Here is a 13,560-nt window from a genome sequence, read left to right on the forward strand (position 1 = left end):
GGTCCTCTGATAGACAGATACTTTATTCATCCCAAACTTGGAATTCATTTTGTCACAGCAGCAGTGTTGTTAAGCATTACACATGAGTTCAACAATATTTAAAAGATAGAATATGACATAAATATAATATAAAATCAAGATAACGTAAACAGCAAATATATACTAATTCAGAATAGAAAATATATCACTAGAGTTTCTAAATAATTTACAACATAAAAGAAATACGAGATACATTTGAATACTTACAATATACAATTTTACTAGGCAACAGAAATATATAGATATATACTACAGAAATATATTGACATTGGATTATAAATACATTACAATTGTGCAGCAGTGAAGAATGGGTCTTATATCGGTTATAATCAATATAAGACCCATTCTTATGTTACTTGGTGACATTTTCATGACGTAATAAAAATAATGTCCAATTTGTTGTTATTGTTAATAGTTTTCTGCAGCTAAAAGCTCTATTAATGCATTGTGTTAATATGTATTGTCTGTTTAATAATTATAAGGCTAATACAATCTAATTATTTAACACATCAACAAGAATTGCAACCTAAGTACTTGCAGAACGGACAAGAACGTAACACAAAGAAAGCTCACTAAATTTGAGCACTACTTCCGACAGATTCAGTCTCACTGTTAGTCTATACATTTCCCCGCTGTGTGACTAATAAAGGAATTCTGATCTGACTTTGCTCCAAAAAAAACCTCTGGACTCATTTGTTCCTTTGCTTAACATACTGTTTTAAGGTTAAAGTTCAGGCAGACGCTCCACATTTCACTTGCAAACCTTGCATGGGTATATAAAATATGGAATGTTAAATGTACACAAGCTCCTTATTAAAACCCTGCCTGTGGGTACAATGATCCCTCATTTTTTAAACTGATTCAGTAAAGTCCTACAGGAAAGAAGAGAGTCAACAGCAATGTCTCGTTACAGAAATCATGTCCACACACCTTGTTAACTTCTTCTTTGAATTACTTTCAGATGAAACTGACACTCACAATAAGTTATTTTCAACATGTCACATAATATAGCACAACCAGGGAGAGTGCCATGATACCAGTATGACTTACACACAACGGCTTATCCACCTATTTTACTCTGCTGTGGTTAATATGAGCACTGAGCGTCATGATGATAGTGCAAAGGGCTCAGCATGACCCCGTAGCTCTCATGCTCATGGACATGGACAAGAATTAAGAATATATACATATATTATTATTTTTTTGCAGTTCATCTGTGCTAACAAAAAACACTATATCTCCACTCTATCTTTTCCTGTTGTTGTGTCATTATCTAAGCATATTTTATTGTTTTAAGTGTACAAAATCTTTTATCTTTCCTGAGGTGCAATATAAAGTCATTTTATGTTAATACATCAATAAATAGCTGGTGTTATTTTAGTTTAATCAGCTGTGGATGAATAAGAGTGATCGTATATGTTCCGTCCCCGATGTCTACCGTAATATCCTGACCGCCAGCTAAACTTTTTCACAACATCAAGACTCTGAGGGTTACTTATTCCTTCCACAGGTTTATTGACGTTTACAAAGAAAACGTGAAACAACAATGCTATGACAGACACAAGACGTCGACAGATTGTTCCGGAATGCGAAGCATTTACAACTAAGATAGCTGAAATGCGCTTGACGTGAATGAGTTTACTTCTGAACTACTGACCTACACGACATAATGGTACGTGATTGGACATTTAGAACCATGTGATCTTTAAAGTGAACGCGACCTAAATAGATACACATAGGGACATGTATATTCCATGAATACATTATATTTCTGTAATGCTAACTAGAAATAAGAACATGTATTATTTTCTAAAACATTAAACTTAATGTTTTTTTCATACTCATAACAGAACAGTATACTTAGAGCATTTTTAATAAAATGTACTCAGCTCAGCTTGAAAAAAGCTATAGGACAAGCTTAGCTTAGTTTAGCTGAGGATGAATGCAGCTTCTCTAAATCCCTAAAGCTAAATAATTTAGTCCAAATTAACATACTAGTTATAATTTGTTTAATATTGCAAAACATGAGTGTAAAGAAACAAGTTGTGGTTTTAAAGCAAGTTAAGTGCTAAACTATTTCTTAGCTGGTTGCTCTGACTGAGCTAAGCTAGCAAACTGCTCAACACACAATCAAGTTGAGCCAACAATACAAACATAAGAGCAGTAGAAATCTCTTCAGCACATGATTGGTAAGAATTAAAATAATGATTATTTTAATTCTTACCAATCATGTGCTTATTTAATAATTAGATGAAGGAGTTCAGGTATCTCGGGGTCTTGTTCTCGAGTGAGGGAACAATGGAGCGTGAGATGGGCGGGAGAATCGGAGCAGCGGGAGCGGTACTGCAGTCGCTTTACCGCACCGTTGTGACGAAAAGGGAGCTGACCCAGAAGGCAAAGCTCTCTGTCTACCGGGCCATCTTCGTTCCTACCCTCACCTATGGTCACGAAGGATGGGTCATGACCGAAAGAACGAGATCGCGGATACAAGCGGCCGAAATGGGATTTCTCTGCAGGGTGGCTGGCATCTCCCTTAGGGATAAGGTGAGAAGTTCAGTCATCCGGGAGGGACTCGGAGTAGAACCGCTGGTCCTTCGCGTTCAAAGGAGCCAGTTGAGGTGGTTCGGGCACCTAGTGAGGATGCCACCTGGGCGCCTCCCTAGGGAGGTGTTCCAGGCACGTCCAGCTTGGAAGAGACCGAGGGGTAGACCTAGGACCAGGTGGAGGGATTATATCTCTTCGCTGGCCTGGGAGCACCTTGGAATCCCCCAGTCAGAGCTGGTTGATGTGGCCAGGGAAAGGAAAGTTTGGGGCTCTCTGCTGGAGCTGTTACCTCCGCGACCCTGAGGGATAAGCGGGAGAAGATGGATGGATGTTTCACAAAATGTCAAACTATGAGGCTACTTTAAAATAACGCAGAAGCAGACCCAGAAACGTTCTTATATCTCTGTTTTTTAAAATTTAAATATACAACAGAATACGTTACATCGATGTGCTGGTAGTTTTCAGTCTTTATGCTAGGCTAAGCTAACTGGCAGCTACATGTAGATTGATATTTATGGTACAGAAATTAGAATAGATATAGTCAGAAGTTTAAACTTGAAATATAGGCTACATAATATGTGTTTTATGTGTGCAGTACTAACTCAACAGTGGACTACATTTAATTGACACATTTAGTTTGTAAGTGTCTTGAGTCTGTTTTATTCAATGGTCAACTGTACATTTGACACATTTTGTTGTATGGGTAAAACAAATCATTTAACAGTTGTGTCAAAACCAAACCAGTTCAGTGTCTATCTGTTACTTCTATCAACAACTAGACTTCTTAAAAAAAGGAACCAGGGTCTTCTGCTTTTCCGTTAGAGCAGAGACAGATAATATCCCACACAGTCACTCTTGGTGCAGATGTTCTCAGTGTTAGATAAGAAAAGCCAAAGTCACTCTTGTGGACAGCTTTGTTGCAGTCGATCAAGCTCTTTTTCTGCAGAACTGATTTCACAATAAAGAGAAGCAACTGTCCAGTCATGCAGCCGTGCTCAGCGGTGATGAAGATTCACACTTGGGGAAGAGGTGTGGTGGGTGGAGGGAGGGAGTAACACTGTTAGCACATATTTACACTTAAAATGGTCATTCCCTGAGCTTGTTTTGAGTTTGACTCTCCCACGCTACATTTTAATATTTCGCTCACTGCCTACTGTAAAGATGTGTTATTGACAAGAAAATGACCACTGATTTTCTTATCAGCTGCTAATACATGTTTTTCTCCTAAAAGTCACAAAATAGAATTGAAAGAAGTCGGCTTTGAGGTTGAAATAGAAATGACTTGCAAAAAGTCACACGTCAAAAAATATGTTAACAGGCATGCCGCAGATAAGAACGTTGCGCTTTGTGGACAGGCAACACACTTTCATGCCTTTTTTTCTCACTTCTGAATGCTTTTATTTCTCATGTGTATGCAGACACATTGTAGAAGTAAACATTTCCCTTTGTGCATGAGTGTGATTACAGCTGCAACATGTATGTACCTCATTGAGCTGCCACTTATTTTTAAGCAGTATGTGCTATGATACAATACTAAGTTCTGTGTCCTGTATGCAGTGGTGGAAGTACTCAGATCCTTTACTTCAGTAAACATAGAAATACTTTGAAAATACTCAATACTCCAAGTAAAAGTGCTGAACTGAAAATGTTGTCTAAGTAGAAGAACAGATGTAAAGTATACCCATAAAGCAAAATGTGTCTTTTCAAACTTATTATAAAATATTATGTAATTCTGTTTTTATCACTCATAAATACATATAAGAGCAATAGAAAATAAAGAGCCTTTTGAACATTAAAGCATGGAGACATGTCCCAGTAGAGACATTAAATACTTATATGAACCTGAAAATGAGAATAATATGTCCTCTTTTAATTGCATTGAATGGAAATACTTAATTAGAGTACAAGTATTTTAAAACAGTAGTAATTAAGTAAATGTTATTAGTTACATTACATCACTGCCTGTATGGCATACAGTGGAACACACAGAGAAGGCCTTTTTAGCTAAACACAAATCAGTTCTGCTGAAACTGAGTCCTGCTAACTTTAACACCAGACAGAATATTTCAGGAACAGCAGAGATGGGGAACAGATGAAGTTTGTGTGTGAAAGCCTTGCCTTTTTTTCTCAAAACGCCAAAGCGACAGCATCAGCTCAAAGTAGTTAGCCCTTGTATGAATCAAAGAACAGTAGAGGAAATATTTCTATTTGATAGTACATATTAGGTGCATATCTAGAGTTTAAAGCAGTGTCAATGCTATAAAGGTATTAAAAACATCAACAACTCATAAAGGCAAACTCACACATTAACTGCCTGTTGAACTTTGACCTTTCAAACGGTCACATCACCCCCCAGTCATGCACAGAGACACAATGACCAGGAAGCACGGAGCAGGTTTCTTAACAACCACACACCAATGTCCCCTGATGAAATGCTCAGTATTTAAGAAAGAAATTTACAACCAGAAACGGGCTGGCTGCAAAAAGGGGAGCTGCTGATCACAGTGATGGATGAGGGAGGTGATTTGTGGAGTGTTTACAGCACAAATCTAAGCATCCGTTCAGTGTAATATGAGGGTTTCTCCCGGGTTTTTCACTCTCAAGGTTTTGTTTTAGCTTAGCCTTGCTGAGGTTTTAGGATGTAACTGTTAAATCCGAATAATTCAGGTAAATTGACACAACAAAATCAATGTCAGTTGACTGCTGTTGGACCTAAAGATTTAAAGTGAGTGTAGGCTAAGAAAACCAGACATTTGTTGAGCTACTATGTGAAAGAAGAACTGTCTTGAGGTCAGCAGCGTCCAGTAAATCATTCATTGTGTTCACACTCTGTCCCTATCTGGTGGCTGCAGTTGGGGCCAGTGCAGAGCTCGATGAGATTCAGACATCCACCGACAGCGAAGGGGGGCTGCCTGCAGTTGAACCTGAGGAAAAAGGACTAAAATCAGATTGTAGCTGTAGGAAAAAGGACGGAGATGGTTTGAAAAAAGAACAGAGGGAGGGGCGGGGTTTGTCACACTGTGGTTAGAGTTCTGGAGCCAGAGGAACCTGTGAGGGGATGAGATAGCATGATGTGGTTTTCATTGAGACGCCACAGCATAGGGGAGGTTCAGAGGAGAACACTCACACTCTGGGAAAGTCAGTTTAGCCACAATAAGCTATCATGGCGTGAATCCATTGCATGCAGAATACTATAGGACAAAAATGATCACTGGTTTTAAATATTATTCCTCTTCAGTCTGAATTTCCCGGAGTATAAACTGCACAAGTGTTGCGGAATGACTTTTTACACACTGGTTTCTATTTTCGTCCATCCGACAAAACCAAATCTGTTTTAGTTTCATTTGTCAGCAGTTGGACTTGAAGTGAGACGATTCTATTTTAAAAGAAGAAATAACACAATTATGCAACCAAAAAGACAGTACAAGTAAAACATATATTAAATCTGTGCTACAGTTTTATAAATCAATTCAACTCAGGTATGTTATGTCTTCCAAACATACACTTCCTGTGTTGCTTTTCTCCCTTATTTACTCCATTATGTTGTCTTTGTCCATGTTAATTGTGTTGTTTGAAAAAAATAATGAAGTTAGACAAAATAGCACTTTAACATGATACTTTAACACACCAATGACTTCCTGCTGCAGTGTTATTTGATCTCGTATGACCAGTACTGTAGGAAGGTTAATGTGAGCTATTGTTAGCAAAAAAAATGCAAGTTATTTTTTGGGGGCTTTTTGCCTTTAATCGGATAGGACAGTGGAGAGTGACAGAAAAGTGGGAGAGAGAGTCGGGGTGGGATCCGGAAAGGACCACGGGTTGGGAATCGAACCCGGGTCGCCGGCGTACGGTGCAGGTGCCCCAGCCAGTTGCGCCACGGCCGGGGCCTTGTTAGCAAACTTTTGTCTGAAATTCTTATGTAACAGAAGCCAGCTGGCCACTTGATGAATGTTTTTACTTTTTCATGTAGCCATTTTTGTTAGCTTATGTCATTTGAAGGAGTAATATTGACCTGCAACACTTGGAAGCTCCAGGACACTTAGCCTGTTTGGTGTCCCTAACTTTCTGGCTTATAAATAAGAAAGTGATAAAGGGCGCATTAAAAAGTTGACTGATCTAACATTGAGCTCAAATGGTCCTCCTGAATCAGCCCCTTGGTGCTGGGTTTGCTCAAGCTGAATTGGAGCTAACGGCTAACTGAGGGTCCAACTTCTGGTGAAAAAGCCTCTCAACGGTGGGGAAAAAAAGTGGAGTCGCTTAATTGTTTACTACTTCAGATTTAATCAAATCTACATGTTTAAAGCATCCACAGGCCATTATTCTCTACTTCTTTATAATTTTTTGTTGAACTGAGGGCAGACTGGCAGCGATTATAAGGCAGGACAGGCCAGGGCTAACTGCTTAGCATGCTAATTTCAGTAGATATCTCTAAAACACAATACATAGACAGTTTCAACATGAGGTCAAAACTGTAACCTCTTCAAATTCTGTTCCTAAAGTTTATTTTGTGCATGTATTGAATTCATATACACGGTGCCCCTTTTAAACAAATTACATTGGGTCAAAATCAAGACAGCGTTTTGACAGCCTTGGTGACCTCTGCTTCCCTTGTCAACATTCACACACATGTGGTATAAAAGCTGCGGCTTCTGGTATATTAAAAACTACGAGGAGTCCCCACAGTCTCTTTCTATCCTCGTGCGGGCGCAGAGAGAAGCCCTAAGTTGAGCTCGATGAATTAACCTTAATGGCTCAACAGCACAAAGAGTCTTTATTTAACCCCCCGGTGGTGATCTGCTACTTTGACTCAAGGTACTCAAGCGCTGCTGCGAAAAGCAAAGCAATAACACAAGAAACAACCCCTCCACCCCCCACCCCCACACCTTCTTTCCCCTGGCTGTGATCACTGCGATTGAGCCTCTATTTCAATCACATACTTGCTGTAAAACCGAAAGAGCGAGAATCAAGGCCTCGGGGGGAAGGAGGTGGTGGGGGGGATACAGAGAGACAAGAGGCTGTGGCAACACTGATAGCGTCTTCTCTGCGCTGGGTTTCCTGTTCTGACTCAGTGTGTAACTCGGAGTTTAACACTGTCCTCCTCTAACTCACTGCTTATGATTGAATTGAATACTGTCAATCAGCAGCTTGATTTTAAACCTGTTAAGATATTTAAAATGAAAAGCATTTATTTAATATCTGGTTGTGAGTCTCATGAGATGTGAGGTTATAGAATAAAATGGAGCATTTGTTGTAGAGATAATTTGATTTTAGCTTTAAGAATTCTCTCGCTCAAGACTAAAATTCTATTAATACAGAAAACTGATGTCTGGTGGGACAACAATTGCTGTCTGCTAATATGGCTAAGAATTACATCTTTAAAATCCCAGTATTGGGGGGGGGGGGGGGGGGGGGGGGTTTGTGGTGTGTCTCTGCAGCCTGTGCGGATATTTAGACATTCAGCCTGATTGTGGACAGAGTTCCGGGCAGAGTGTGCTGGGAGACAGTGAGTATGGGACATGTGTTCAGCTTTATGGCTCGGCTATCTGCGCTCTGCTTGCAGCTCTGCCACTTGTTGCAGCTGCACCAAACAACCCCTGTTCCCACATGGGAGAAAAATCGATGTTCTGCCGCTTTGCTTTGACCTTGAACACAGCCCAAACCTTCGCTATGATTTGTGACAGATTGGAAAACTCTGTGTTGATTCAGTTTATCTTATTCTCAGTATTCCGCCTGACACTTAAGTATCCAGTCCTGCATTTCTTTCAGTGGACAGCCTAATTGCGTCTGAGTATAGGGGAGGGGGTTTTAATGATGTAAAACAATAAGGCTGAAGCAGTGTCGCTGTAAAGGGATACCCAGCTCCCCAGCAGCAGGCTGGTGTGCGGAGCGCCCGTGCGCGTCTCTTTAACAGGATCACTTTACAAGCAGCCAAACAAATAGGTCATTATGCAGCACAGCCTCTCTGTCCGCACAGATCCACAGGTTTAAAAGTCTAAAAACATTCAGTTAATATATTGTTACCGGCACGTGTGGCAATGGTCTAGCTCGATGAGACTGAATTGCCAAGTTTTTATTGTCAATTCTGCTTCTAAAGCGCAAATTCAATCTCGGTTTTTAAATAAAATGAATTTGAACAGACATGACATAATACTGGAAATATTTAGGATGGAAAGAATCACCTTTTCCGTGAAGCTTCAGGAAAACCAATTTGATCATGCTTTCGTATAATCCCTGCTGTTTGCTTTTCCTTAACACTGAAAACACCCCGTGTCTAATGTTTCATTTATTTATTACTATTGGTTTATTTTATTTATTTCTTTTCTTGTTTATTTACTAAGTTATTATACGTTGGTTTGTTTGCTGTTTTTGGGTCAATGAAAAAGATTGACTGTCAAAATGTTATGAATACTGTGATCCCAAATAAAGAACTACACATTCATTATTTTCTGAGGTTTAGAAAAAAACTTGTTCATTTGTGGACACCAATTGGACATTTATTATAGAAAAAAAATATTTCTGGGTGTGAACAAATGTCATACATTTTTATTAGGTTTTCCCTTTTAAAAACACTCTCCATTGTGATAAAAATATAAAAATCATACTTGAAATGATTAACGTTTAATCTAAGCACACTATATCCATTTAAGTTCAACAGGTTTGGTTTTAGTCTTTAATAAAACATGTCTGTAAACTTCCTGTTATGATTCAGCCTTTGTCAGTTTAGTATAAAGACATACAACAAGCCCTCTTGGATCCCATCTCTACCGGGATCATTCGGGGGGGGGGGGGGGGGGGTCGCACTTTTGGCCACCTGCCCTGCAGCACCTGCTAAACGATACCTTCTCTCTGCGCATGCGTAATAGTTGGCCAAAATCCCAACGCAGTCTCGCCTGTCAACCAATTGTGTTGCAATCTGTCCAGAGATAAAGTCAGAGCGGCGTGGAGAGGGTGAAGTGAAGTGGAGGATTTTCAGAGACGCAGCAGCGAAACACTGAAGGAGAGTAAACATGCCGAGGTCTTTCCTGGTGAAGAGTAAACGGGCCCACAGCTACCACCAGCCCCGGTACCTGGACGATGAGTACAATAGGCTGGACACGATTCTGGCACACGTGTGCGCAGGTAGGTTCACTTGTGCGTAATTACGCACAGAAATGATTGAATAACGCAAAAAAGAGCGATCCGTGGAATGTATCCATATGTTGTCCTCATCGACGTAGTATATGTTTTCCCCCTATCCTGCACATTAACTGCCATTGCTCTCCTCTGTTGTCACTAGAAACCAAATCTCAGGCGGAGTTTGAGTCCACTTTGGAGCTGAAGGAGGATGTGAGCGGCGGCGCTGACAGGCTGCCCCCCGGGGCCAGGCTGCTTTCCCCGGGGTCGCTGTCCTCCAGCTCCCCGCTGAGCTGCGGAAGCAGTGTGTGTGACCGATCCTCTGACTGTGATTACTGGCGTCCCCCGTCCCCATCCTCCTCACCAGGTCTGTGGATATGTTTTTCAGATTTGTTTGTTAGAATTGATTTTAAACGCAAGAAGAGACAAAGCATCGTTTGTTAGTGTTTGTCCCATTTGACTTGTGATCTTTTAGACACGATAGTTTACATACAATTTCATTTTATAATTTGTAACAGTTGTCATGAATCCATATCCGCGTTATGATTGGGTACAATGTTTTGAAAATGTTTAGCACCGTTGCCCTAATATCCTGGTAATTTTGGATTATCATAAAGGGGAACCAAAACAAATATATTGTCACTCTCTGGGTGTCGGAAGAGGGACACAAGCCTTTAATAAATCATCACTTATAAATACGATTGTCCACTCACATTAATTCTATATTATTCTCCAGATTCCGAGAAATGCTGCACTCCAGCAGATGACGGGAACCACTTCGACTCCCCGCTCTTTCCTTGCTCCTGGACGGCGTATTCGGGCTCGGAGCTGAGACATCTGGTCCAGGGGCCATATCATCGCCACCTCCAGGGCCACAGAGAGCTTCACTCACCCAGTGGCCTCTACGGTGCAGAGGACAGCGGTACAGAGACTCTTTACGCACAGCGGGGCCCGCTCTCCGGATGCTACCAGCACTTTCCTTCAACGGCCCACCAGATGTGCAGGATGCGGGACGGGGACGAGCTGAGTGTGGATGTTAAGCAGAAACCTCGCGTCGCGGAAATCAAGTCTGAAAATGATTTTGTCTGCTCTAACATCGAGTCCAGTGAATCCTTTAAATGCATGAAATGTTCCAAGGTAGGCCCAAAACCACATCCGTCCTATTATTTTTTGAGATTGTTGATATTTTAGAAATTATTTTAGTCGTTTTTTATTAGTAACCATTGTACCAAAATGTAATACAGATGTCATTCCACACGTACAAAGTGTGTGATCAGAATACATTCCGCAGTTTTTAAGTTTAATGTCGAATTAAAAATCACCGTATTCTTCTAAAGGTGTTTTCAACACCTCATGGGTTGGAGGTGCACGTGCGGCGGTCACACAGCGGCACGCGGCCGTTTGAGTGCGGAATCTGCGGGAAAACCTTCGGACACGCAGTGAGCCTGGATCAGCACAGGGCAGTTCACTCGCAGGTAGGCCTCTCGCTGGAAGTAAAATCTGCTATAACTCTCAAGGCCCACATACTGTGCGTAAAGGGCCCAGATTGCATATTTCCAAACAACATTTCACACTTTTGCGGTTTTACTGTTTTTCTGCAGATAAATCTTATGTATTTAAAGCCTTCCACCATGACATGGTGCATTTTCTTTTTTAAGGAGAGGAGCTTCAGCTGTAAAATCTGCGGGAAAAGCTTCAAGCGCTCCTCCACACTGTCCACGCACCTGCTCATCCACTCGGACACGCGGCCTTATCCGTGCCAGTACTGCGGGAAGAGGTTCCACCAAAAGTCAGACATGAAGAAACACACTTTCATCCACACAGGTAAACACTGCAATAACAAATTAAATGCCTCATTGTGCGTAAAACGCCTCTATGTGGACACGTTCTTATTGTGTGATCTCGTTTGTGCTGCAGGTGAGAAGCCGCACAAGTGTCAGGTGTGTGGGAAGGCCTTCAGTCAGAGCTCTAACCTCATCACGCACAGCAGGAAACACACAGGCTTCAAACCGTTCGGCTGCGACCTGTGCGGGAAGGGTTTCCAGAGGAAGGTGGACCTGCGGAGGCACAAGGAGACGCAGCACGGACTCAAATGAGCAGACTTCCATGCTTCAGCACTTTACTGTACTCTATTTATATGGTCATGATTTATTTTTATTCTATTGTTTGTTGCATTGGCCTGTATTATGTTGAATGTAGTTGATTATTTAGCCTGAGTTATTATTGATGATTTCATGGAAATAAACGTTTATTTATCGAGTGTGCTTTTACATTATTATTGACATGTATGACATTCTATAGGCTGTAAACAATGCTTAAAAAAGGATGATGCTCTTTTGTTATGTTTTCTGAAATTACTTTAAAAAATATATAAATAAATCCTTTGTTATTTGGCCGATATGTCAGGGACTAAACGTGAATTTTTCGAGCTCAGTTTTATTTTATTTTTAAAATTGGAATTGACAAGCCTTTAATTCCAGCTTTTCTACATTTATTCTGTTTTCAAATTATTATACAGCATCTCACATACTGAAACGTTGACTTCAATTAAATGTATTATGTCAACGAGTTCCACATGATTGTTTCAGGTTAGTTGAAAGCAATAATATTAAGTTGAACCTGAAATGTTATATTAAACTTAATATTATTTTCATCTTAATACAGTTGAGTGTTATCTGTTGACATCATATATTTAAATGAAGTCAACGTTTCAGTTTTTTCAGTCCACACCATGCAGACATTTTTAAGGTTTGGACAATAACCTCTTTAAAATAATGTTAAATCCACAGATTGTAGGAACGTTGTAAGAAACGAGAAGCGGTGTTAATCTAAGCAGGCCATCAATCACATCCCCAATCTGCATGACAGCACAAAGTTATATCTCCTCTCTTAAAAAGAAAAACGTTTTGCTGCGTGCGCCACCTGCTCAAAACCAAATATCTTCAGACACACATTGTCAACATACCCATATAACAAACGTCATTAGGGTGTCATAAAGCTCCACGTGAAGGAAGTCTGAGAAACTTTTATTGCAGCACAGGCTCCATAAGCAGCGTGTCCACATGGTGTTTTCGGGGGGAAAGCTGGGTGTGATTTATTTGGCTCTGCAGAGGTTAAACATCCACAGCTCTAAAACTTCAAGGATGTGATTTGCACACATCGCACCACAGATTGTAGACATGCTGTACTGTAATGCTGCTGGACAGAATCAACAGTATAACAGCCTGCAGAGCAGCGGTGGGGGGGTAATCAGATCCTTTATCCAAGTATAGGTATGCAAGTAATCATAAAAATGTACTGAAGCTAAAATGCACAAAAGAACCCTGGGACTTTTTGCTATTATATTACTTAGTTAATAATAATTCATCAATATAAAAGCAGGATGTAACTGCTATTGTTAGCAAGTAACACATTTTCAACTATTTTGTATCATACTATAACTAATGCTTTTTTTATTATACATTTATTTGCAGATTTTCTTTTTCTATTGATTGTTTGGTTTGTAAATAAATAAGAAATAAAAGTGAGAAATGCTGCCAGAAATGATCAGATTCCAAAGTGTTTAAACTAAATGAAAACAAAAGAATAAAGCAGCACATATTTAAATGTCAGAAGCAGCAAACATGGATCAATTTAATTTTGGTCCATTGATTAATATTCATTTACTTGTAAAAACAGATGGTTAGTTTAATTTCAGAAAATTATATATGCTCTTTTCTGCTTTTTCGGGGTTTCCTTTCCTGTAGTGTGTCCGCTTTTGTTTACTTCTCTAGAAAACTGTAGCAATACTGTGGCGCTGATCCTGTATATAAGAAATATCAATTCTCACGAGAACATGACGCCCGTATACAAGACGTCGCTGCA

General features: G+C 40.1%; 1 protein-coding gene across 1 annotated transcript; it reads left to right on the forward strand.

The window, feature by feature from the left end:
- The first annotated feature begins 8,049 nt into the window (after positions 1-8,049).
- gfi1aa (growth factor independent 1A transcription repressor a) lies at positions 8,050-11,955 on the forward strand. The gene is made up of 7 exons (XM_063885352.1): positions 8,050-8,086; positions 9,505-9,702; positions 9,860-10,063; positions 10,433-10,833; positions 11,034-11,171; positions 11,355-11,520; positions 11,614-11,955. The coding sequence occupies exons 2-7, from the start codon at positions 9,591-9,593 to the stop codon at positions 11,790-11,792; spliced, it is 1,200 nt and encodes a 399-aa protein (XP_063741422.1). The 5' UTR covers positions 8,050-8,086; positions 9,505-9,590; the 3' UTR covers positions 11,793-11,955.
- The last annotated feature ends 1,605 nt before the right edge of the window (positions 11,956-13,560 follow it).

Source organism: Eleginops maclovinus, chromosome 6, assembly GCF_036324505.1.
Source record: "Eleginops maclovinus isolate JMC-PN-2008 ecotype Puerto Natales chromosome 6, JC_Emac_rtc_rv5, whole genome shotgun sequence".
Lineage (NCBI taxonomy): Eukaryota > Metazoa > Chordata > Actinopteri > Perciformes > Eleginopidae > Eleginops > Eleginops maclovinus.